The 23,926-nt window shown below is 36.1% G+C and overlaps 1 protein-coding gene across 2 annotated transcripts in view; it reads left to right on the top strand.

The window, feature by feature from the left end:
- Positions 1-23,926, top strand: part of LOC131685781 (calcitonin gene-related peptide type 1 receptor) — a 126,606-nt gene that overhangs the window by 26,213 nt on the left and 76,467 nt on the right. For both annotated transcript variants that reach the window (XM_058969725.1, XM_058969724.1), the window contains exon 2: positions 12,085-12,249. In XM_058969725.1, the coding sequence (XP_058825708.1) occupies positions 12,114-12,249 (136 nt within the window). In that variant the 5' untranslated portion in view covers positions 12,085-12,113. The remainder of the gene's footprint in view (positions 1-12,084; positions 12,250-23,926) is intronic.

The following is a 23,926-nucleotide window of genomic DNA, read 5'->3' as shown; positions in this document are numbered from 1 at the left end:
TCTTGCATGTAGAACAATTCATGCAAATGTGGCAACTTTTATTTTTGATTACTTTGGTTAAATCTTTAAGCTATAGTAACAAGTATTATAGGGTAAAACAAAAACGCTCACTTCTAGCTTCACGCGCCTACTTTAACAGTACAGTGGCATAGAGTAAACGATAAACTAATAGACTAATAGAATAAAGAAAATAGTTTCTATCCTGAAGAATGCATATCGAAGCGTTGGGATTTAGAAACAATGCACGGCATTGGGATTTAGAAAGACAAGCACGTTGATACATTCCTGGATACAATAATCGAATCAAAACACATATTTCTAGGAACTATAATCCAATCAAAATTCTGCCAAAACAATGACTGAAGCTGAGAAGATTAAATATTTTGCTTCCGGTCTATTTTCTTATAATTCAGCTTCTGTTCAAGGTGTTTACACTAACAGAAGTTTCCCCATACAATTGATTATACTCTATTGGTAATCTCGAATCTGTGAAACCACCCGGAGCAGTGTCACGAGGCAGCAAACAAAACATGTTTTTCCTACAACTCGGCCGTTCGGCAAAGAAATCATCATGGGGAAATGGACGATTTTTTTTTCTCCAACGTAGTGTTTGTTTATCTTGTTCATCGCACCCGTCTCTTGCAAAAATAACTGTTTTCGTCCAGTGAATGATGCGGTTGATTGAAAAAAGGAACTACTTCAATGATATGGATTGGTTCGCTGATCAAGAGTAAAAAGTGATAGATTTGTTATTTTTATTGTTTTGACATTTACAATCCTGATCTGATGTCTATTTATACGAACTTTTTATGGCTTTAGATTGAAAATGATAAATAGAGTTGTTTATCGATAGATAAATGAGATAATTTACAAACTTTTTCGTCATGAGCATGAGCATTTGACTTTGACATCACAAAACCAACTTTATAGAATAGAAGTGGGATTTTAAGTTATCTGTATCTGGTCTGGTGGTTCAGAAAGTAAGCCGCTGATAGTCGATAGGATCTAGTTCTGCAATTGTCCTGTAGACGTTGTTCTACTAGGAGCTATCTACATTATGTAAAATTATAAAAGACAAATAAATAAACAAAATTCAATAATCGTGAATTAATTCTGAACAAGTGATATCAATCCGGGCTAGAGATGGTCGCTTACTTCACGAATCAACATTTGAAATAGGTCGATTTCTCGATTAAATTAAACCATTCGAAAGAAAATAGCTTTCGAACTGTCATATTTTAACTAAAACATTAAAAAATCGCCAAATGATTCACAATTCTAAGTATAAACTATCTCCACTAAAAGAGTCGAAGTTAATGATGCTCATGATTTCTGGAGCTTAGTTGCGATTTTTGTAATTTCTCATCACGTGACCATAATGTTTTATTCATGAGTTTACTATCGGATTTGTCTGGGGATGTAGCGTGATTTATAGTCATGATTTTAGGACCGTGGTCATGTTTTCGTAATTTATATTTACATTATTATTATATGTTAGTCACAAGTAGAGTGATTTATGTTCACGATTTTTGATATTTTAAACACGAGTAGTGTGATTAATGCTCATTATTTCAGCACCTTAGACAGGATTTTCATTATTTATATGCAAGTTATAGTGAAATTTTATTGTTGGAATTACTTTCGAATTTGACACGAGGAGTGATGTGACTCATGTTGCTGATATAAGCATGGTATTTGTAATTTCCTTTCGCCGTATCATTATATGTTCAATTTTGGTTACTATCCGCTCTTTTACTCGGAGTAACGTGATCGTATGGATTGGATCATAAAAGTGTGACTGATCCAGGGCATGTTGTTCTATGAACTATATTACGAACACAATTTTGGCTCTATAATGTATTTTTGGTACACAACAGAGTTTTAGTTTCCTGTTCGGATAACACACTGAACCTGCTTTCTTATATCTACTGTACGTACTGATCACTGGTCATTAGCAGCTGCATTGGGGCAGGTTGGCCGAGTTGTTCAGCGTTTAGCGTAGAGCAATGTGCACTTTGATATTTGTGAAATGCTAATCTTTTACATTTCTTATAAAAGAAATGTATAGAATTCCCTCAAACTTTCAAGATTTTCTCCGAGGCCCGAAGGGCCGAGTCTTATATTCCAATCGACTCAGCTCGACGATTTGGGACAATGTATGTGTGTGTGTCTGTGTGTGTCTGTAACGGACAAACGCTCATTCGTGTTTCTCAGCAATGGCTGAACTGATTAATCCCGTACGAGTGAGATATTTTCATAAATTTTCTTGGAAGTGATTGTATTGAGATGGTGCCTTCAGCTAATTTGTAGCTCTTACTTTTGTGAATAACTTTACTGAAGACATCAAATATCTGTTTTGAATACTTCAAAAGTTATGGCTTGTTGTTTGTGAATTACCATTTGTCCCCTATTTCTCGTTCAATATAGTTAAAATCCATTTAAATAGGCCAAATATTATTTCGATAAAACAAATTTCATGCATCATTTTTCTATCTACAAACGCTAGAAATAACCACCGAAAAATGCCAAATTGTCTAGATGGAACTTGAACACTTATCGGTTCAAGAAGTTTCATTTCCGCGAACTTTCTGACTGCACATTTTCTAACTTATAACCATTGCATCGATCTTAAACATATCTCGGAAAATAAAAGCGAAATAAATATCTCCAAGCAGCGGTGTAGCCAAGAGGAGACTTTTGGGCTTAACACCATCCCCCACCACAAACAATTTATTTGATTGAAGTTAAACATTTATTGATGCTGTATGATTTAATTCAATATTGCAATGATAATTATCTGATCAGTATATTGATAACCTGTTGTTTTAAACATTATGAGGACCTTTGAAAAATTGTGGGAATGGGATCCAGATTTGTAAATCCTCAGATTTCCTATCATATTGAGTTCACTTTTGAAGGGATGTACTGTAATATGGACTAGCGTCTTTTTTAATAGGAAGCGAAATTGAAATTGTCTATGAAACCAAGAGCTGCTCACCGAAAAATTGCATAACTTTCAACATTTGTTGAAAATGTTTTTATTTTGGGAATACGTCGAGTTGAGAAGAAAATGTAATATGATTAATAACGAGAATAACACTTTCCGAAAGTAGAATTTACTCTTCAAACAAATTTAGTGCCAGACTTAATGTTTTCAGCAAAATTTTACTGTTACAAACCACTTTGTTGAAGACATGAAGGCACCATGTGTTCAGGGTATTAACATATTTTAGGCTATTTGTATTTGCGTTTAAAATAAAGTATTACGATTTTCCTGTTTATGATAAATTTTTTCTACAGCTTATAAACGATAAAATTTACATTTTATCCAAAGCTTGAGTATGTAAAACTCACAATAGAAATATATTTTAGAAAAAATAGATTAAATATCATTTTATAACTCGATATACTCCCAACATGTAATATTCATGCCTGCAGTAAAGTTGTTTTAAATAAAAGTCTCAAAAAATTCGCCAAAGACAGGAACTCTGTTACAATTTTTTGAAAGATTGATTCTCCATAATTTTAAAACTTCAAAGATGACGGTTTCGGAATTATGCCATTTGGATAGCAAGTTCGAACCGAATTTCTGGCTACGCCGCTGACTTCAAGCGAGTAGAAACAAAGTCATTCTACAGTCGTCCACCAGAAACTTCTTCAAATACTGCCTATCTATTATAATACATTGAAGACCCGACCAGATTTAATCAGTCGCCAATTTTGTCACCCTTGTATGAAAATATGTTTGATGGGCTCTAGTTGACGAACAAGGCTGAATTTGAGTAAATCCTTTCTTGAGCATGTTTTCCTTATCTTAAAGATATTAAAGAGCAAAAATAAAAACATATTTTTTTTAATTTTTGCGTTAAAAAACTATATTAAATAATCAGAAATAGTTATCAGACTACATCAAAATTATTTTTATTTTAACGGTTTCAGTTTATTATGAATTAAAAAATGTCCCGATCTAGGCAATGTCCCCATTTTCTCAGCCTAAAATACACCATGGGTCTGATAAAAACGGGTCTTTACTGTATTTATTGTTCACTGTGTCCCACATTAATAGATACATCCCATTTTTTTAGGAAACTTTTTTCACTTGCATCGAACTACACCGATTTTTTATAGTTTTCTAGGGTTTATTTTATCGACTTCTTCTAAAATTCGGCGAATTTTAGACTAAGTCTATCGCACGAATGGTCTAAAATGTTATGTTAAAAGGGTTTCCTAAATTAATTGGTGTATGCTTAAGGATTTACATGTTGCAGACGGAGGAAATACAGAAACTTTCAGCTTATTTCCTGAAACAATATTAAAAAAGTTTACTAAACAATTTTCCCAAATAAGGTTGAGAAAATTATAAGGTATATGAAAATTAATTATAGATTTTCAGAGCAGCGTGCACTCAGTGCACTAACGCAGGTGAATGACTGAAAATTCCAGTAGTGATGATGAATTTTCCTAACGGGTTTCAAGAGTTTTTTGATCTTTGGCATTAGCATTAGCGATAATAATTCAGATCAAAGATACTACTGGGAAGTCACTTTAAGTAAAAGTCGATATCGAAGTAAAGTTTAAACTATACACGCATGCACTTCAGAGGAAGCGTGATATCAAGATCTGAAATTTCAGTGCTTAGTTCTCAGTCGCTTTTGAAATTTGAGTAAACGTTATTGAGAGTATGAACTTCAAATCGATTCAAAAAAATTTTTTAGAATTTTTTGACCTTGCACAACATATATAACCGCTTTAGGAAAATTCAGTATTCCCTACACAATGCATTGATTGAAGACTTTATGCGCCATTTTCTTCTTTTTCGTTGATTTGGTTTAGCCTTTGAGATTTCTAACACTGATATTGCCCTACGCTTATTTGAGCGATTCTCTGAGTCCTGCCACTATCCCATGTAATATGTGTTATCAAAAACATCGCGAAGCATCAAGTTCTAAATGTTGTCAATTGACACAATACCCGAAGAAAGTGATAAGAATTATAAGAAATGTCTCATCACACTGTTAGGTGGATTAAAAGCGTTTTTCTGAGTGGAATTGAATAATAGGCTAATATTTACCACAATAGATCCAAATACTGGTCGCAGTGGTTCGTCTCCTACAAAAAATTCTAATATTGATGATTGTAAGTAAAATTATGTATGAGATATAACAATAAAACTTATTGTCAAAAAGAAAGATGAGATAAGTACCCTGAAAAGTTGAACATTGTTTTTAAAAATAGATGATTCCAATATTGCCCCTTCAAAACTTCAAAAAAATTTCCTCCTGAGGATTTCCTGGCAGGATTTGTAACAGATCAACCCAACTCCGAACAAAACTCGCCCATCAGCATAGAATCCGCCGCAGATGTAAGCCTGCCTGACGACGTCAGACCTCTCCCCAAGGAGAGTACACAAACTGATTCGAAGAAACGTTAAGGTCGTAAACGCCGATCGACTCATATTTTGAAGCGATTCCCTAATAAAAGTAGCATTGGAGGAGGAGAAAAATGAAAGAAAACGTAAGCTTGCACTGGCGGAAGAAAAAAAAAACAGCGGGAGTTGTAAAAAAGTTCGCTAAAGCTGCCGAAACTAAGTCTAAAATAGTCATCAGGACTTAAAAGTAAAGAGTGGAGTTTTTTGTACCTCAAAATGAATTTCAAAATGAAGTTTTCTCACTAATAAATGTTTTCCATTGATACATTTGATGTGTTTTACTTATTTTACCCAATTCGGCCAACCTACCACAGCCCTGAGGTTGGTTGGACGATTTTTCTTTTTGCCTTTGGTTGTTAATAACTTTTTCCCTGATTATTTTTATGAATAAAAAAAATCACATATGTACTCAAGAGTTGTATCCTCATGACAGTGCAAACCGTTTATCAAAAAGGCCAATCAGTCCCGGTCTCCCATGTCTTCTCAATATCATAACAGCGAAAGATAAATTTTGAATTGTGCATTAGGAATCCTGGACCAGTTCACGAATACATGAATAATATTTCATGATTTTATAAAGTCAGCCGTGACAATTGTACTAGGAATCATGAAGCAGTTATTCCTGAATAATATTTTGTGAACTATTTCATGAGCTTGAATGTTGAACCGTCCCTAATACGCTAAGAATCATGAACCAGTTCACGTTTCCAAGAATAACACTTTATGATTTTTTGCACAAGACCAAGAGCACCGATAAAGAGTGAGTAATATATAAGATATCCTGAATTAGTTCACGAGGATTAAAAGAATAATATTCCGAGTTTCGTGAAACAGTTCACGGGAAAAAGATTCAGACTGTTTTGATTTTGTGAAGTAAATAACAACAATGAAAAACAAATCCTGATCCAAATGAAATATATTACGAATCAGTGCACGGCTAACAGTACAGGTTCATTATTCGAAACTATGAATAAAATCTCTTAAATCTATGAATAAAACACGAGTCAACCTTTGGTTTTATGAATAAAGGGTGTCCCACATCAAATTGCATCACGAAAAAAATGCCATGGAAAATAACCTATTGGGTGTTTTCTCTTGAAACTTTGGGTAGAAGAAGTTTAGATCGTATTGTTTACACAATATTTTTTTCGCTGTCGGTTTTTCGAAAATTGGAGGAAATGACGCCACTCGAAAAGCAACGTCTCAAATTGATTTTGCACTAGCACCTGGAAAATCCTCAACTCTCTTATCGGCATCGGAAAGCATTTCAATCGTGTAGTCAACGGAGAGTCGTATGATGAAACGTTACTACCATATTTTGAGCATCGAACGAAAGGAGTAATGCGGTCAGAATGGATATTCTTTTAGTGATCAGGATCACAAGCGTGTAATGAAAGCGTTTAAGTGGAATTCAAATGATTCGGTCAGGGATGTGGCCAAAATGTTAAACCTGTGCAAATCCTTTGTTCAGATAGCCAAGGACTGGGAGGGACAGCATACGTACAAAGTGCAGAAGGCTCCAAATCGTGATGAAAGGCAAACTACGGTGGGATAGTCACGGATCCGGAAACTGTACACTCAAATGCTGACGAATCCTCATTGTCTCATCATTGACGATATGACTTACGCCAAGGCGGACCTTCAGCAGCTTCCGGGCCTACTGTTTTCACCGCCCAGCACAAGTTTGATATTTCGGAGAAACTTTCAAAGTTTGCCAATAAATATAATATTTGGCAAGCGATATGCTCATGTGGCATGTGCCGTTTGTGACTATCGGGACTATAAACAGGGAGATCTATCTCAAGGAGTCTCCACAGAAGCATCTGCTTCCTCTTTTGAAGCAACGCGAGGGCCCTAAGATCTTCTGGTCAGTAGCTTCGTACCTTTATTCAAATGTTGTCCTGGAGTGGTACGGAACTGAAGCCCATCGATAAATACTGGGCAATTATGAAGTAGGCATTACGGAAGCCTCTCAAGGAGGTCAAATCTAAGAAAGACATAAAGAAAAACTGGAGTTCCGTACAGAAGAAGCTGCAACCAGATGTTGTACAGAACCTAATGAGTAGAGTTAAGCGTAAGGTGTGAGCGTGGGTTATGGTATTGAAGTTGAATGAAATAAATATGCCAGCTTACCAATGGGTTATATTTTTTTGTCTAAAAGTTTGAAAAGGAACGGTTCACTAGATCATTTCCTGCAGCGTTTTTTTGTAATGCAATTTGATGCGGGACACCCTTATACTGGTAGCATCGTAAAACAAACACCATGAAGGTGGGCATCAAAAGACTGCGACTAGAACGAAATCTGCTACGCATGCCACTCGAATGTCTAAATCAAAACTAAAAATATCCGACTGCAGCATCCGATGCATATTGAAAAATGAGCTCACGGTCAAGCCTTACAAGTTCTAATAGATCCGTTATCTCAGACCGACGTAGCAACAAGCTAGACTTGAGAGAGCGAAGAAGTGGCTCGTTTGACCGAAAGCGGTCAAATTCCGAACATCGTATTGTCTGACGCGATTGTTTTTTCTAATTGAGCAATTCGTAGAATCTCAAAACGATAGAGTTTACTTGGCTCACCATCCATATGAGAATTTGAGTCATCAGTTGGCCACCAGGAGAGTCGCCGCACCCGTTTGGGCCGCTGTTGCCGAAAATAAGCGCAAACAGGCAATCGTTTTCATTGAGCGTGTGGGGTTCAAGTAAAATGCTACACATTATCGGAAAAGTGTCCCGCAGACTGCTTGGAAGCCATGGGCAGACAAACATTCCTGTCGCTGACCATTGGTCGTTATAGCAAGACTCGACACCATCTCACAAAGCGCGAATGAACCAAGAATGGCTGAAAACCAACGTTCCGAACTTCATTTCGACCACACAATGGCTCTCATATTCATCAGACGCGATTTTAATGAATTATTCTCTATGTATGGTCCATTTTGATGAGCAAGGTCCGGAGTGAAAAAATACGTCTGCCTCGAGAAGCTGAAGAAAGCCATTGTGATTCGTGTTTAACCGTCGCAAGGCCGTAGTCTAGGTAAAAGGTGGTCATATCGAGCTAAAGTTAATTAATTGATTGAGTTTTGATATGTGTTGTTCGATAACTTTAGCATAAGTACACAGTGTCAGTCTTGTAGCTTTACTTCAATAGTGTCATTGTCTATACATGCTGGGATGCCGTATAAAAGGTTGTGTCGACGATGTGTTTTAAGTTGTTTTTCAAAGCAAATGATTTTTCTTGACTAAAGTTTTCGAAAATAATCAGTACCGTAATCCGGGGTGACATTCATCACTTTTCGAAGTAATCATTACATATTTTTAGACGCAACACATTTTTTTAAGTTTGATCTTTTTAAACCATGTACTGATGTATGAAGAACAAGATTGGATGGTTTTACCTATAATTGTCCGCTTACAACTATTTTTCCAAAAATGATTTCAAGTTGAAGTCCGTTTTCGTATTCCGGGGTGACTTTGATAACCTTCATGTGCACCCATATTAAGTTATTGATGTCAATGTTTTTCATTCAAATGTTTGTTTAAACTAATTCTGGAAAGATACTCATTGTTAAAAAGATGTTAATTGGTATTATACAAAGTATTTCATGTACTGTAAAATTCAAGTAGCCAAAATTCGTATAATTTGCGTTCAATTCGAATAAAAGATTCTGAAAACCTTTAAAACTGCTAAAATTGTTTTATTGCAGTGCTTTATCAATGTACAAAAAATTCATCCGTTTTCACACGTTGGAATATTGAACAATAAGAAAAATGTTGCGAATTTTAGCTTAAAATAATTTTAAATAATTACCAATTAGCTTCACAAAAAATTATATTTAAAATAAACAAACTCATAAAAGTAAATTTAGCGCATCCCACTCTAAAAAAATAAAAACTCGCTTGTAATTTATTACTTTTACTCAAAGTTGAAATTTATTTGTTTTATAAAAAATAGACACTTTACGAAGCTTCGTAAAAATAAGGTAAAGTCAAATTTTGGTTTTTTGTAGTTTTTGTACCCAAAAACCGAACAATATACTCAAAAAGTATAACAATTCAGTATTTTAAAAGTTTAGAGTAAAAATCATTTCAAATCAAAATGATTCGGTAGACTATTCTGGTTTAATAAGCGATCTACGAAAAAAGTTTCGAGTGATCAAAGTCACCCCGATGATCAAAGTCACCCCGGTTTACGGTACCTCAGGATGTAGATGATAGAATTGGACAACCGAAACGTCTACTATGCACCTGCAGCAATTAATCCACTCTTCGAATCGATTAACTTACCGGACCATTTGATAGCAGCAGGGAATAAATTAACTTTGCACTGTCACTTGTTGTTCACGTGTGACACACTAGGTAGAAGAAATCAAATTTTGCTTTTGCAAATTGACAAAGCGGCGCTCGGGTAAATTTGATTGCATGCTGGAGTAGTGGAGTAAAGCGCGAAGCGAATTTTAGCTTCTGAACTGAGTAACATGAGACACGAGACTCATTGTGCATTTCAATAACGTTAAAACACTTATTTTCTAGAAGTATGTATGCGACATGTTGGCTCTATTCCGTTGTCAAAATTGTTTCGAACCAAGACAAACAGCGTAGTAAATTTTTTACGCGCATTTGAAGATCCTAAATACTCCAACGCGGAATTGGCAAAATCGCTGGAAGTTGCATAATCGACTGTGACAAATGTCAATCAAATTTTCCGGTAACGTCTGACACCTACTAGGATACCTGGATCATGAGGAAACCGAAATCAGCATTCCACAGTAAGTGGAAGAAGACTGGCAAAAACTTGCGAACGAAATCCCAATCTTTCCATTAGAGATGTCGGATACACGTTAGGGATATTATACACAATATTGCGTCGTAATGGACGATGAAACATACGTCAAGATGGATTTCGAGTAACTCGAGCATTGTACGGCTATTGAAAAGTGTTCATTTTGCAAAATAAGTTGTCAAAGTTTTCTAAAAACATTTGGTTTGGCAGAAGATCTTCACAAATGGAATGAAAGTGTTTTTGCCAGACCTAGCTTCCAATCTTTACAAGAAAATGGCGTACCTAACAGCAAAACTTTTGAAACTGGCGAGAGTAACGCTCAATTAAACGAAATTTGACAATCGTTATGATTGCAGAGCCTCGAGAAAACTCAGAAATTAGTTGAACATGAGCAAAGCAAATTGGCATTCGACATCAAATGAAATGGAACGTCAAGGCCCGGTATGAAAAGTCTACCGAACCATAGATTGCTGTCTGTAGCGAGCATGGTGATGCCGTGATAGCCTGACGCTGTGCAAGTGACGGAGCATTCTGTCCGACTCTTTATGCAGTCGGGCGTTGCGTTACAATAACAACTTACAATCAAGCAAGCTCGACATATTGTAGCAGATAAAAGTATTCCGAAGAAAGTTGAGTAGCATGCTATGACGATAGGTACTGTGCGATAGTTGTCCTGACTGGAAGGAATTTAATTATTTCGCGGGTTCCGCCATTAAAGAAGTAATTGTTCAGTTTAAGTCTCTTTCAATAGATATTAAGTCTATTACTAGCAGCTTATTTATTGTGGAAGCTAATTGCGCAAGTTATTCAAAGCCCGTAAAGCTTTTCATTTCTTCATTCAAGCAGCTTCCATTTATCCGCTTTAATTCATTCTCTCCCTCTTACAGTCAATCTATTGTTTGTTATTAACTAATCTTAACCATTCGCATTTGTCATTTTTAACGCGTCTTTTTTCTTCGCTATCCGATACCGACCGTTATTGGCTTCGTCCTGATAGAACGTTTGCTACGATAGACACCATCTCGGATCGGGTGTCCCGAGAAGTGCCGTTTAAACTTGTATGTATCGCGCTTGTGACACAGTCGTTGCCATTATCCTCCTGTTACTTGTTTTTATTCAGTTACTGGTGTACTTATTTTTACAGCGAGAGCAAATATGTGCGGGATGTGGTACCAGCATCTGTTTGCTGTTGGGATATCTTTTCCTGCCCCAGGCGAACACACGGAAGCGAATCAATAATAGTATTAATATTTTAAAAGTATTTTCTTCGTCAACGCAGTGGGTTGCTCGATCGGGTTCGATTTCAGCAACGGACATGGAATAAGTATGGTTCTTGATTAAGACTAAATCTCAATTATTAAAGAAAGAGAATCGCATCATCTGCTTCATGGAAACAGGTTACTCCAAGCATCGCGTATGCCGTTGATCAATTTATCGCTGCTAACAAGATAGTACTCGCCTGACTGGATTCGATAGACAAGAGGAAATTTAAAATTAGCGAGTAATTCGTTTTCCGTATTTTTTTTTCCTCTCGAACGGCTGTCGATACGAGCCTTACTGCTGTAACTAGTACATGACCAATCATCGATACCGGGTGTTTTGCTTCGCATGAAATATAATTCGATCTCTTCGGCGACTGAATTCAGCAGCATTCAAACGTTCAATAGACGCTCTTTTGTGTTAATGATTACCGCTGATTGAAGCAGGAAAATCTTTACACAACGCTGCATGTATCTTTATTCAACTAAGGATCTTTCCGTTGAATTGGAAATTCGATGACACTGTCTTTTGCCTTTCCGCTCGAGCGCGCATCCGTTGAATGTATTGATTGTTTATCTTTAACATATTATTGCCCTTTTTCCTTCATTTCCAGGAAATGAAGAAAATCTCTTTCCGCCCACCATGGAGGAACCGGGAGCAGATACGGAGGGAATTCAGTACGACCGACTAAAATACTCTGATCCGGAAGCCCTGATGCGCCACCTCTACTACACTTGTATGGGTAACAGCTCCAGTAGCGGGGCGGTCGTGAAACAAGGTATTTATGTTCCATTGCTGGCATTGAGGTAAATTTGTTGTTTTAAGAGGAATAGGTATCACTATTACTGGGAAGTTGTTTTTGTGTGGTATGTTATGTGAGCATAAATTTTCGCGTACGTTATAGGATACAAATAATAGGGAAATACTGCGGGATAGCTAATAAATAAATAAAAAAAAACATGTTCGAAGCAATAAACGTGAACAAGATTTGCTGGTCTCATTTCCGAGAATATTGAGAATGTTATTCTTATAACATTATTGATTTGCTCTATAATACAGGTGTTCAATCAGAGGGATCTTGAAGGTTGTTGTTTACAAACAAGTTAACCTCAAATTAGTTACGAAATTTGCGTTTGGAGTCGAGCTTAGGCAGCATTACTACGAATCGCTCAAAATTTTCTCAACTTTCCCTACCCAGTAATGTCAAGCTGATTGAATGTCGTTAAAAAGTAAAACCATTTCTGCATCCAAAACGAGCTTGGTAAGTAGGGCGTTTTTAAGTTCCGAGCAATATATTTCAAGTTACAGCGCGTCGAAGCGCGCCTGATCTACAAAGAGCAATGGTAGCTTTAAGGGGTTATATACAAATTTGGAGCTAAAAAAATCGAAAAAAAAATTAATTGAATAATCTGAAAGTACATAGGGAAGCCCGGGGCTAGTTGGCGGTTGGGGTAAGTTGGCGGAATCCCCTTTTCTCCGTTTCTATTAGTCATAAAGCGCTGTCTCTCGTTGTGAACCTCAAGTAATATGAAACGCATTATCCAATGTGTTTTTGTTGCAAAACATTTTGTTTTGCAGAAGCTGTGGGCGATATTGTGTTTTTGAGCATGCTTTGAAAATTTTCTTAATTTTAAACATTGTGTGTTATTTAAGGTGGTTTTCAATCTATTTCCCGAATGATTATATTTTTCGATAGCGCGTGAAAAGAGCTTTCAGTATCCGCATACATACTACACATATCCAAACACAAAAGTAATTTTTTAAATCCTTTTTTATAAAATATGCGGTTGGGGTAGGTTGGCGGTGACGCACACGGAGTAAGTTGGCAGTACTATTTACAGTGCAAAAATAGTCATCAAATATTTTCATTTCTGGAATTCACTCCATAGCAAGAGAAACTTTTTCTTGTGTCTCTCGTCAATGCAGGGGACAATTATTTCGGCCTATCGCCTGAAGAATTTCGAAAATTTACTTTTGAATATGGAAGTCGAAGTCAAAATGACGGGGTATTGAGACTGAAATATAATGAAAAGTGTCGAATAATTGAAAAGACAATCGGCACATTTCATAAGGACCACTGATTTAATCGAATTTGTATTTGATTTCTTATTTTCGGGTATTCCGCCAACTTACCCCATACATACCGCCAACTTACCCCGGGGCTGGGGTAAGTTGGCGGCTTTTCCGCGTCACATATTTTTGATTCTAGAAATGAAGACAACTTATCAAACATTTTCATAAAATTCAGAGATGTTGCCACCAGTCTGCCCTTTCTGCAACGTGTTCTATTTTGCAAGATCTTCCACAATCAAAGCGCTAGAAAATAAAAACTGAAAACACCACCAACTAGCCCCGGTCTCCCCTATTTTTAAAAATATCTGTGCAAAATTTCATCCAGATCGGGGCACTAGATTTTAAATTACAACCATTTGCAGCGCGCTGGTTCATCCCCGAATGTCACACAAACTTTAAACGCAATTATCTCGGAATGAAGCTTTTTGAACAGTTGCGGTGAACGTGATATCTCAAAAACTATTCAGCCAATCTTCATAATTATTTTTAGGAATTGTTTGTATTTACATTATCGTGTACTGGAACGGTTCCTTTTTCATCCAAAAACTTTCGATTCCTTGCAATGAGTTTTTGTTTAAAATTTTGAACATAACGAAACTCAATTTTTTGGTCAACATGTTCTTTGTAAGAAAAAAAAAATATTGGAAAACCGATCCGTTCAAGTAGACCACAACACATTTTTCTTCAATAATCTTTTCACTAGTTTTTAAATTTCAATTGAGCGGTTCGGCTTGAAGAGCGTTCACCGCAAACCTCTGCCAAAAACACGCTTCCGGGTAGCGGCCATAACTCCGACAACCTCGAATTTTTTTTTTTAATCCAACTTGTTTTCTCTATCTTTGATAGTGTTACCAACGAACTGTCTTTCGCTTTTTCAAATAAAATTTGCATAAAACACTTTTAAAAAATCACGAACATAGCTTTTTCTCCACAACTTTGTATATAACGCTCGATAATCTCTATATGTTGTTCCCCAAACATGTCATGTCATGTTTTTTTATATTACCGAAAAATATTCAACAAATCTTCTTAAATTTTTCCTAAATTGTTCGTAAACAACTTTTATCGCCCCTCAACGATTCTCTTTTTTGCATTTTTTTTGTTCATGCGAATTCGTAGTAATTGTTCTGAACATCTCCATCTTCTATCACCCTTCATTTAAAAATTGATATTGGTACTCACTATATGTGGAACTAAAATTTGCTAATGAAAAGATGGAACATTTGAGCATAAGCATAAGAGATCGCCCGCGGTTGCTACTCCGTTATTGACTAGAACCAATTCAGATTGCAAAATATTCATTGGTCCAACATACTTGGGAATAAAATGATGAGCCACTTTGTGCAATCTATATTGATTCCTGCATATCTTCTGGGAAAGGAAGGAATGTTAGTCCGATACATGTCGCTACTAAATACCGAGGAATCTTCTGCTTCTCCACATGTATCACGGAAAGGGGAAAGTTGTTAGTAATTGTGCCAATAGCGTTACACTGAAACCTCCATTTACGAACCAAACCGGGGGTTTGTAAATTGAATTAGTTCGTAAAAAAAGTGTTCGTTATTTGGGATTTAGTTCGTAAAAAAAGTTTGCTTCACATTCTTATTAATATTCGTTGGTTGAGCAATATTCTCGATAACCCTGACAATATGGGTATTTTTGGAACGGACTTGACAAGTAGATGCTGAAAATGGACAATTGGAACCGTTTTGAAATCCAAGATGGCGACTTCCGGTTAAGCAATATTCTCGATAACCCTAACAATATGGGTATTTTTGGAACGGGCTTAACAAGTAGATGCTGAAAATGGACAATTGGAACCGTTTTGAAAATCAAGATGGCGACTTCCGGTTGAGCAATATTCTCGATAACCATAACAATATGTGTATTTTTGGAACGGGCTTGATAAGTAGATGCTGAAAATGAACAATTGGAACCGTTTTGAAATTCAAGATGGCGACTTCCGGTTAAGCAATATTCTCGATAACCCTAACAATACGGGTATTTTTGGAACGGACTTAACAAGTAGATGCTGAAAATGGACAATTGGAACCGTTTTGAAATCCAAGATGGGGACTTCCGGTTGAGCAATATTCTCGATAACCCTAACAATATGGATATTTTTGGAACGGGCTGGCCAAGTAGATGCTGAAAATGGACAATTCGTCATGCACTCGTCAACCCTATCCAGAAAATACCCATATTATTGAGGTTATAGAGAATTGGATTCCAAAATAGTTCAATACATCGTTTTCCGTCATGCACTCGTCAACCCCGTTCCGAAAATACCCATATTGTTGAGGTTATATAAAATTTATCTAAACCGGAAGTCGCCATCTTGGATTCCAAAATGGCTCAAGACATCGATTTCCGTCATGCACTCGTCAACCCCATTCCGAAAATACCCATATTGTTGAGCTTATAGAGAATTTATCTAAACCGGAAGTCGCCATCTTGGATTCCAAAATAGCTCAAGACATCGATTTCCGTCATACACTCGTCAACCCCATTCCGAAAATACCCATATTGTTGTGGTTATAGAGAATTTATCTAAACCGGAAGTCGCCATCTTGGATTCCAAAATAGCTCAAGACATCGATTTCCGTCATGCACTCGTCAACCCCATTCCGGAAATACCCATATTGTTGTGGTTATAGAGAATTTATCTAAACCGGAAGTCGCCATCTTGGATTCCAAAATGGCTCAAGACATCGATTTCCGTCATGCACTCGTCAACCCCATTCCGAAAATACCCATATTGTTGAGCTTATAGAGAATTTATCTAAAACGGAAGTCGCCATCTTGGATTCCAAAATGGCTCAAGACATCGATTTCCGTCATGCACTCGTCAACCCCATTCCGAAAATACCCATATTGTTGAGGTTATAGAGAATTTATCTAAACCGGAAGTCGCGATCTTGGATTCCAAAATGGCTGAAGACATCGATTTCTGTCATGCACTCGTCAACCCCATTCCGAAAATACCCAACTCATATTAGTGTCAATTAACTAAGAATACATAAGTATATAACTTCATGCTGTAATGTACGAACTCAAACTTTCCAAAAAGAGTTCGTTATTTCGAATTTAGTTCGTAAAAAAAGAGTTCGTTATTTCGAATTTAGTTCGTAAAAAAGTTACGTAAATCGAATAATGAGTTCGTAAATGGAGGTTTCAGTGTATCATGTAAAAATTGCTCTGGACAGCCAGCTGCAGAGAACTTAGGAAATTTATCATTTGTTGTACGGGAGAATTAACCAATTAACCCTTTCATGCTCAACTTTTTTCTAGTGCATGTAGGGTTTCAAAACTATTTTTCCTTGAAAACGGTGGGGTCAAGAAACTCGAAAAACCTTTTTTCAGAAAGATAGGTGCTTTCCTTGCAGTGCTAGAAGTTGCTCAATTTTTACCTTCCAATGCTCAGTACAATTCTCCTAGAGTATTTACAATAGTCCAACTGCGTGAAAAACGTAGCCAAAATAGTCTAAATTGATAAGTTTTATCAGTTTTCACTAATATTGCAACATAACGAAGTTATATGAAAAATTCATTTTCCGTCGTAAACGTAAACATGGAGTTTCAGACAAATTAGGCAAAAGTCCACGCAGGTACGTAGTCAGAGGAGGGTGTGGCTAGGGAGTATCCCCCCCAATTCCATGAGAAAACAAATTAAGAATGGACGCAAATCGAAAAACTGAACATTTGCAAAAAATAAAATAGTCTCCCTGGATGTGACAATCTGGTGTATACAGTGCCACCAGTACGGTTAAAACCTGGGACGGGACATGCGAAGACGGTCTTCTTTTTCCCTCTCGGTTTTGTTGTTATTTTGCAAGGAAAAGTTCGCTCACAATATAATTTCAAGCAAAGGACAATGATAGAGCTGTGCAGATGAGGTACTGAGTTGTGCCGATGATGTATGGAAAATGATGTAGCTTTCACATGACATAAATTATGTTATCATTCATATGAATAATCTGATTATAGCTTCATTATCCGTAACTGTCAAGTAGTAGAGTTTTGTACCTATTTTTATCTAGAGACATTAATTTTTACCTAGAGCCGAAAATTGAATAACTGTTTACAAGAATTTTGAATTTGTCTTCTCATAGACTAATAGATCGCAATCGATTGATCAATTTCACCGGTCTGATATAAACAGAGCAATTGCATAACCTTTCTGCTGAGAAAGTTAAACTAATTTCAACGCACACATTATTTTCCACAAATTTGAACGAGAGACGCAATGTTTCATAAGTTGATTCAGTTGTGCAGGTTATTTTTGCTATGGCAACCCAAAATAAGAGGAAAAGAGGCTTCTAGTTCTAGATTTTCTGTACTCCTCCCTGCGGGAAACGCGGAGACAGGTTACTATGATTATTTAACAGAACTTTGTTGGCTGTTTTTGAATTGACAGAAGTGTGCTACCACGGCTCTCAGAAGCAAGGCTTGTTACTCCGCGAATTCTGCGGTGACGGATTTCTAGAAAGTTGATAATTGAAAATATTTAAACTCTTACGATGAAAAAAACAATGTGCAACGAATTCTTGACGTAATTTACGCCATAATTACACTAGACACCAGAGGTAAAAATAATCGAAGATCGTATTTGACGGCTGAAAATGAACCTGTTGCGATTCGCGGTGAATAGAAAAAAATATTCATATGCCTATAAAGCATATGAAACAACAATCATCATCGCTTACATTGTGCCAGGGCCTACTTTGATGCGTTTGATTCGTTGCTGTACGGTCACTTCGTGTAATAATCGGAACCGAATGAAAAACTGCATGGATGAATGGCCGGCTTGTTCGTTTAACGTTTTCAGCTGCGTGCGGCTGAATATGATCAATTTTAATTCAATGAATTTGAATATTTTCAACTCTGCTGGATTAGTAGCGAAATTTGGGAATTTGACTGCATGTCATAGAAAACATATCGAACCGTTATTTCCTATTCCCAGCATAGGTTTTGGACATCGGCATAGCTTCCTTTCCTGGTAACATTTGAAGTTTTACGGTAGTTTTATCACAGACTAACAGACATAACACTCAAAAACAAAGTTTCGCCCGCTTTAACGGTCATTTTAAATATATTTGTAGTTGGGACTGTGGCCACATTTGAAATTATGGCGCCACTGACATAAGAACAAGCATACGGGGGATAGACCACTAGTGAAAAATTGTTCCCAAACCTGAGGGGTAACCCACCAGTAAATGAGTGTTTGGGACTGTGAATAAAAGGTGGAGCTAGTGTTCTGGGAAAAATTGTCGGATCGATGTTTTCTGAGGGAATTCCCTCATAGTGTTATGTCTGTTAGTCTGTGGTTTTATAGCCACTCATAAAACTTAGATTACCCTTGTAGCGTGCTATAAAACTTTGAATGTTGCTTTGGTTGTGATCAATCAGGTGCCGATCATTTGGTGATAGCAAACAAAATATGAATTTTATTTAATTATTTTTATTATGATTTAATGAATTAAAATATCAACAAAAGAATAAATTAATAAAATATTCTACAATTACTACTTAAAATGATTCAATCTACAATTTATTTATCTGACAATCTCCAATCTTATTCACAGAAGGTGATGGCAAGTTTTTCATAGTGTTTAACTAATTTTATGAAATAATTATCTCACTGATTATTCAAAAAATACTCCTCAAAATTTTCAATAAATATATTCGGCATTAATTTTTCACTGTCTAATATAAATATGCATTTGTCGGTCGCTAAGGTGATTAAACTCACGAATGGAATTATTTGTTTGTTAGAAAATAAAGTAATATTTTTTTTAAATATTTTTTTTTTTCATAAAAATCTATATAATAAAGCAACAATTGTAACAATCTAATAAATGCATCCTAAAATAGCCTGGAATTTATTTTTTGATACCAAATTCTTAACTTTCTTAGTTTTGTGGCAATTTCATTATTGAACTTTTATATAATTGATGCACAATTACAGCAGCGTAAAATCAATTATTCTGTATCGATTTTGTTGGTTATTTTCGGCAAATTTGAGATTAAGAGAAACGAAAAGTGGCACATCATCATGTTTTACCGGTGTCGGCGGTAAAACATGATGATGAGTTATGTTCTACCATAGACCATGCAGTAGACTTGGGTGCAACGCCCAACTCCTACTTAGCAGAAGGCAAAGAATTCTTCACATTTCCTTTCGATCATGTCCATATGAGCCTGCCTAGTCCTAGTTTTCCGTTCTAAGTTTATAAATGATTCGCTCTAGAATACCTATCCGTCTTTCAATTTCATTGCTTTCGTTTCTCTTAGTCTCAAATTAGCCGAAAATAACCAACAAAATCGATGCAGTAGAACCTTGCGGCCATTAAAACATAGTAACAAAATCAATTATTTGGAATATTTATTCTTTTTATTAATTGCCAATATACCGGGAGCAGTGCGGATAGAAAAAAAAAATCTTCTTTAACGCATTCTGATAACAATAGGAACTTCTTTCCACCTCAAAATATATCTAAAGGTTTTTTAACAAAAGCATATAAATATAGATTCAAAAGAAATTTTATAAATACAAAAATTTTGTTTTTATACGTCATAGACTTTGCCAGGAAATAACGATACTGCCCAAACGTTATTGCTTTCAAGAAAATGAAAATCGTCAAGATAGGTCCGGTTCGCAATGACAGGCCATTGCCGGTTCGCGGTGACATTTGCTTTTTTCACTTTGCACGTCCCGTCCCAGGTTAAAACCCGACCAGATGAGTTTTCTCCTTGTAAATTTAAAAAAATCCCACAAAACGTCATGGCTAGCTGTGTGTCCGACACGACAAACATAACCGTGCCATTTTCCTGATGATTTTCGAACAGTAACGACTTACATCTTTGTTTACATGGTACGGCTTTTCTACCTTCAAAATGCTGATTAGTGACAAGAAGGTGGCAAGACGTTTTTAAATAGTTTATTGAAAGCAGGCTTATAATAGTTATGTATGAAAATGCTAATATGCTGCAAGAAGCATCTGAAATCCAAATAAAATGCTATTTTACTGCATATACTAGTACTTACTTGGTGGTTATTTGGGTAAGTTTGGATCTCTAGATGATCTGTAGAGCTCAAAAATTGATATTCGCCGTCATTCCAAAAACAAAAATGGCAGAGGCTTCAAAATTTAAAATGAGGGGGTGGACGTAGCGCAGTTGGTAAATCGATTGCCATGTACGCAGCGCACCTGGGTTCGAGTCCCGACCCTGCACATGGGGTTAGAAATTTTTCATAAGAGATTTTTCTAACCCGAAGAGGCGAATGACCTTAAGGCTAAAACCTCTATAATCAAAATAAAAAAAAATCGAAACGGTGACTTTTCTTTGGCGAGTTATCATATGAAATCGTAAACAATGTGGACATTTTTGGGTTGCAGTTGTAATAGTAGAATGTCTACATATCCAAAATTAAGATTTGCCACCATACAAATGGGTACTTTTAGAATAGAGATGTCGCCATCTTGGATTTCAAAATGGCATCAGACATTGATTTATGGCATCGAATCATAAAAACCGTGTCGAGAATATCCATATTGATTGGGATATAGAGAATTCCGCTAATCCGCATGTCATGTTTTCAAAATGGTGCCAAAAATCAATCTCGGGCATCTACTCTACACCAAGCAAATGATCAAAAAAACTTTTGAGTAGATTTTAACTTGTTCAAAAAATATTTTGGTTGTAGGACAGAACATACGAAACTGTTTACTTCAACTATCGGCACAAAAATATCGTGAGAATATAACACATAAATAAAATTTGTCAGAATGACCATATCTGCTTTCTGTCAAAAGTTACATAGGGGTGCCGACAACCGACCACTTTACCCTATCAAAGTTCCACTAATTGCATTATTTGCCTCCGAATGTCTGTTTTGCGATTTTGCTTTGTGCGACAATTCTTATAAATGCTTCACTGGTGCTAAGAACCATTCAATATTTGTCTCAAGAATCATACACACGGATGTGATACTTGGTATTACATAGTTTTGTTTAGAAATGTTCTGTAAAATATTATTTCGCAAATAAACAAGGAACGAGCTATTATTAATGATTTTCCTGACATAGTTAATCGGAAAGCCACGTTTAAGCATTATTTGTCATAGTTAGTTTCGTTTCACTGACTCACACTTCGCTTAGAAATCCTCGAACAGTTGGTGAGCTCGCAAGTTGTATTCCCGTAAAATATCCACAATTTGTCGCAGGCTACAATTTTTGGTCCGTCGCCGATAGGCCTTCTTGAAACCTGCTTTGGTATTCGCCGGCAAAGAATTCTACTAACGAGGGCAATCTGAGGGCATTGAGAAAGGTTATACGTTATACCAATGCCAATATAGCTTTTACATTCGAGTTTGTGGCCCTTATGAGATCATCCAAACAATCCAAATGCATTGATTTTTCCTTCCAGATCATCCCGATCACGTAGTAGATTGCTTCGTACAGCCGGTCACTCTCGACTTTTAGAAGTTCGACCGGGATTCCGTCCGTTCTAGAGGCGTTACCGTGTTCAGTTATCAAATAGTCGTGTCCAAGGATCCAAGGCCTACTTGTCAATCCTACTGGGTGGCAATTTTTATAATACAAAAAGTCAAATGCTCATAAGAACCGATCCTAACGTACTAGAGACAAACGAAAAATGCCAAATGGAAAAAAATGTTCCTAATACTGTAAATAAGGTGCCATGAATTCTGAAATAATCTCGTTTTTACGTTACGAAAACTGGAACAGGAACAAAAATTATGTGTTTTATAATTATGTTCAATTATTCTTCAGTAATGCGCGCATTTCACGAAAATCGGCACATTATTCATGAATCATTTCAATCATCGTGAACTAGTCCATGATTCCTAATATATTAGTCATGATTAAATATATGTGCTCGTGAAATAGTTCACAAAATCATAAAATATTTTTGATGTATACGTGAACTCATTCATTATTCATAGTATATTAGTCATAACCCACCATTCGTGCCCGTGAAATAGTTCACAAAGTCATGAAATAATCTCCATAGAAACGTGTATTGGTTCATGATTGCTGGTATAATAAAAACGACTGATCTTTCGTGCTCGTAAAAGCTCACCAAATCATAAAAACTTACCATGGGTTCGTAAATTAGCTAATTATTCCTAGTGTCACGATATATTCACGTGATGTGATACTTAGAAGATATCTCTAATCATTTTTAATTTCATGCAACTCTGGACATGGTCATGAAATTTTCAGTCCAGCTGCTGGCGACTAGCAATAGGATATCAAAACACTATTAGAACCTCGAACATTCGTTATTCACTTGGTAAGGTTCAACATGATGTCCACACTGAAAACTAAAACTTTGTCGAGCACCAAAATAACATTACAAAATAGTAGTAGTTCGCAACCATTTTCGTTCCATGTACCCCTTTCCGAATATTGATCCTTATGATGCACATCTTTCTGAAAATTGTTAACCCTTATTTCCCCCCTCCGAAAAAATGATTTTCAATTGGATGAAAACCATAAATTTCCAATTAGAAACCTATTTCTGAGCACACTCAGTAAGCATCTCAATTTTTGACACACTGAAGCAATATAGAAAGACAAAATTCCGACGGCAATGTTAGGATGGCAAGTTTAAATTTATCCCGCATGATTTACCGTCTACAGTAGTCTAATAATCATATTCGTGATATATTTTACAAAACAAGATACTTCGAATCAGTCACACTTTGATGATTCAGTCCATATTGCCACGTAAAAAATCGATAGCAATTAAAAAATAGCATATCACGATAAAGGGGAAGAGAAATGACGAATATCATGATAAAACTACTGATATCATGAACATGAGTCACATTATTCCACGTGTCAAATTCGAAAGTGAGTTCAAGAATAAAATATTATGTTATCGTGCATATACAATCCTGACTATGATCCTGAAATCATGATCATAAACCCACTACTCGTGACTAAAATATCAAAAACGTGACCAAGATCCTAAAATCATGAACACAATCCACTCTTCTTATGACTAAAATATCACGATAACGAAGTAGAAACCATAAAAATCGTGACTAAGACCCCGAAATCATGAACGTAAATTACATTACTCTTACCAACAAAATCAAATAGAAATCTCATAAATAAAATTTCGAAAATTTATAGACAAATGTCCTGAAATCATGAACATCGTGTAACTCTTGGTTCTTTTAATGGATACGGTTTGTACAAATTAGTGTATCTCTAAATTACGAACAGGAATCAGAACAAAAACTGAACTTATATAAGGAATGAGCACAGTAACCCAACCAAATATTGGAATGTAACGTGATGTAGTTTTTCACAAACACAAACAGTTTCAAGAACACGAGGATTATTCTT

Source organism: Topomyia yanbarensis, chromosome 2 (assembly GCF_030247195.1).
Source record: "Topomyia yanbarensis strain Yona2022 chromosome 2, ASM3024719v1, whole genome shotgun sequence".
Taxonomy (NCBI): Eukaryota; Metazoa; Arthropoda; class Insecta; order Diptera; family Culicidae; genus Topomyia; species Topomyia yanbarensis.
This window is presented reverse-complemented; position numbering and strand designations above follow the sequence as displayed.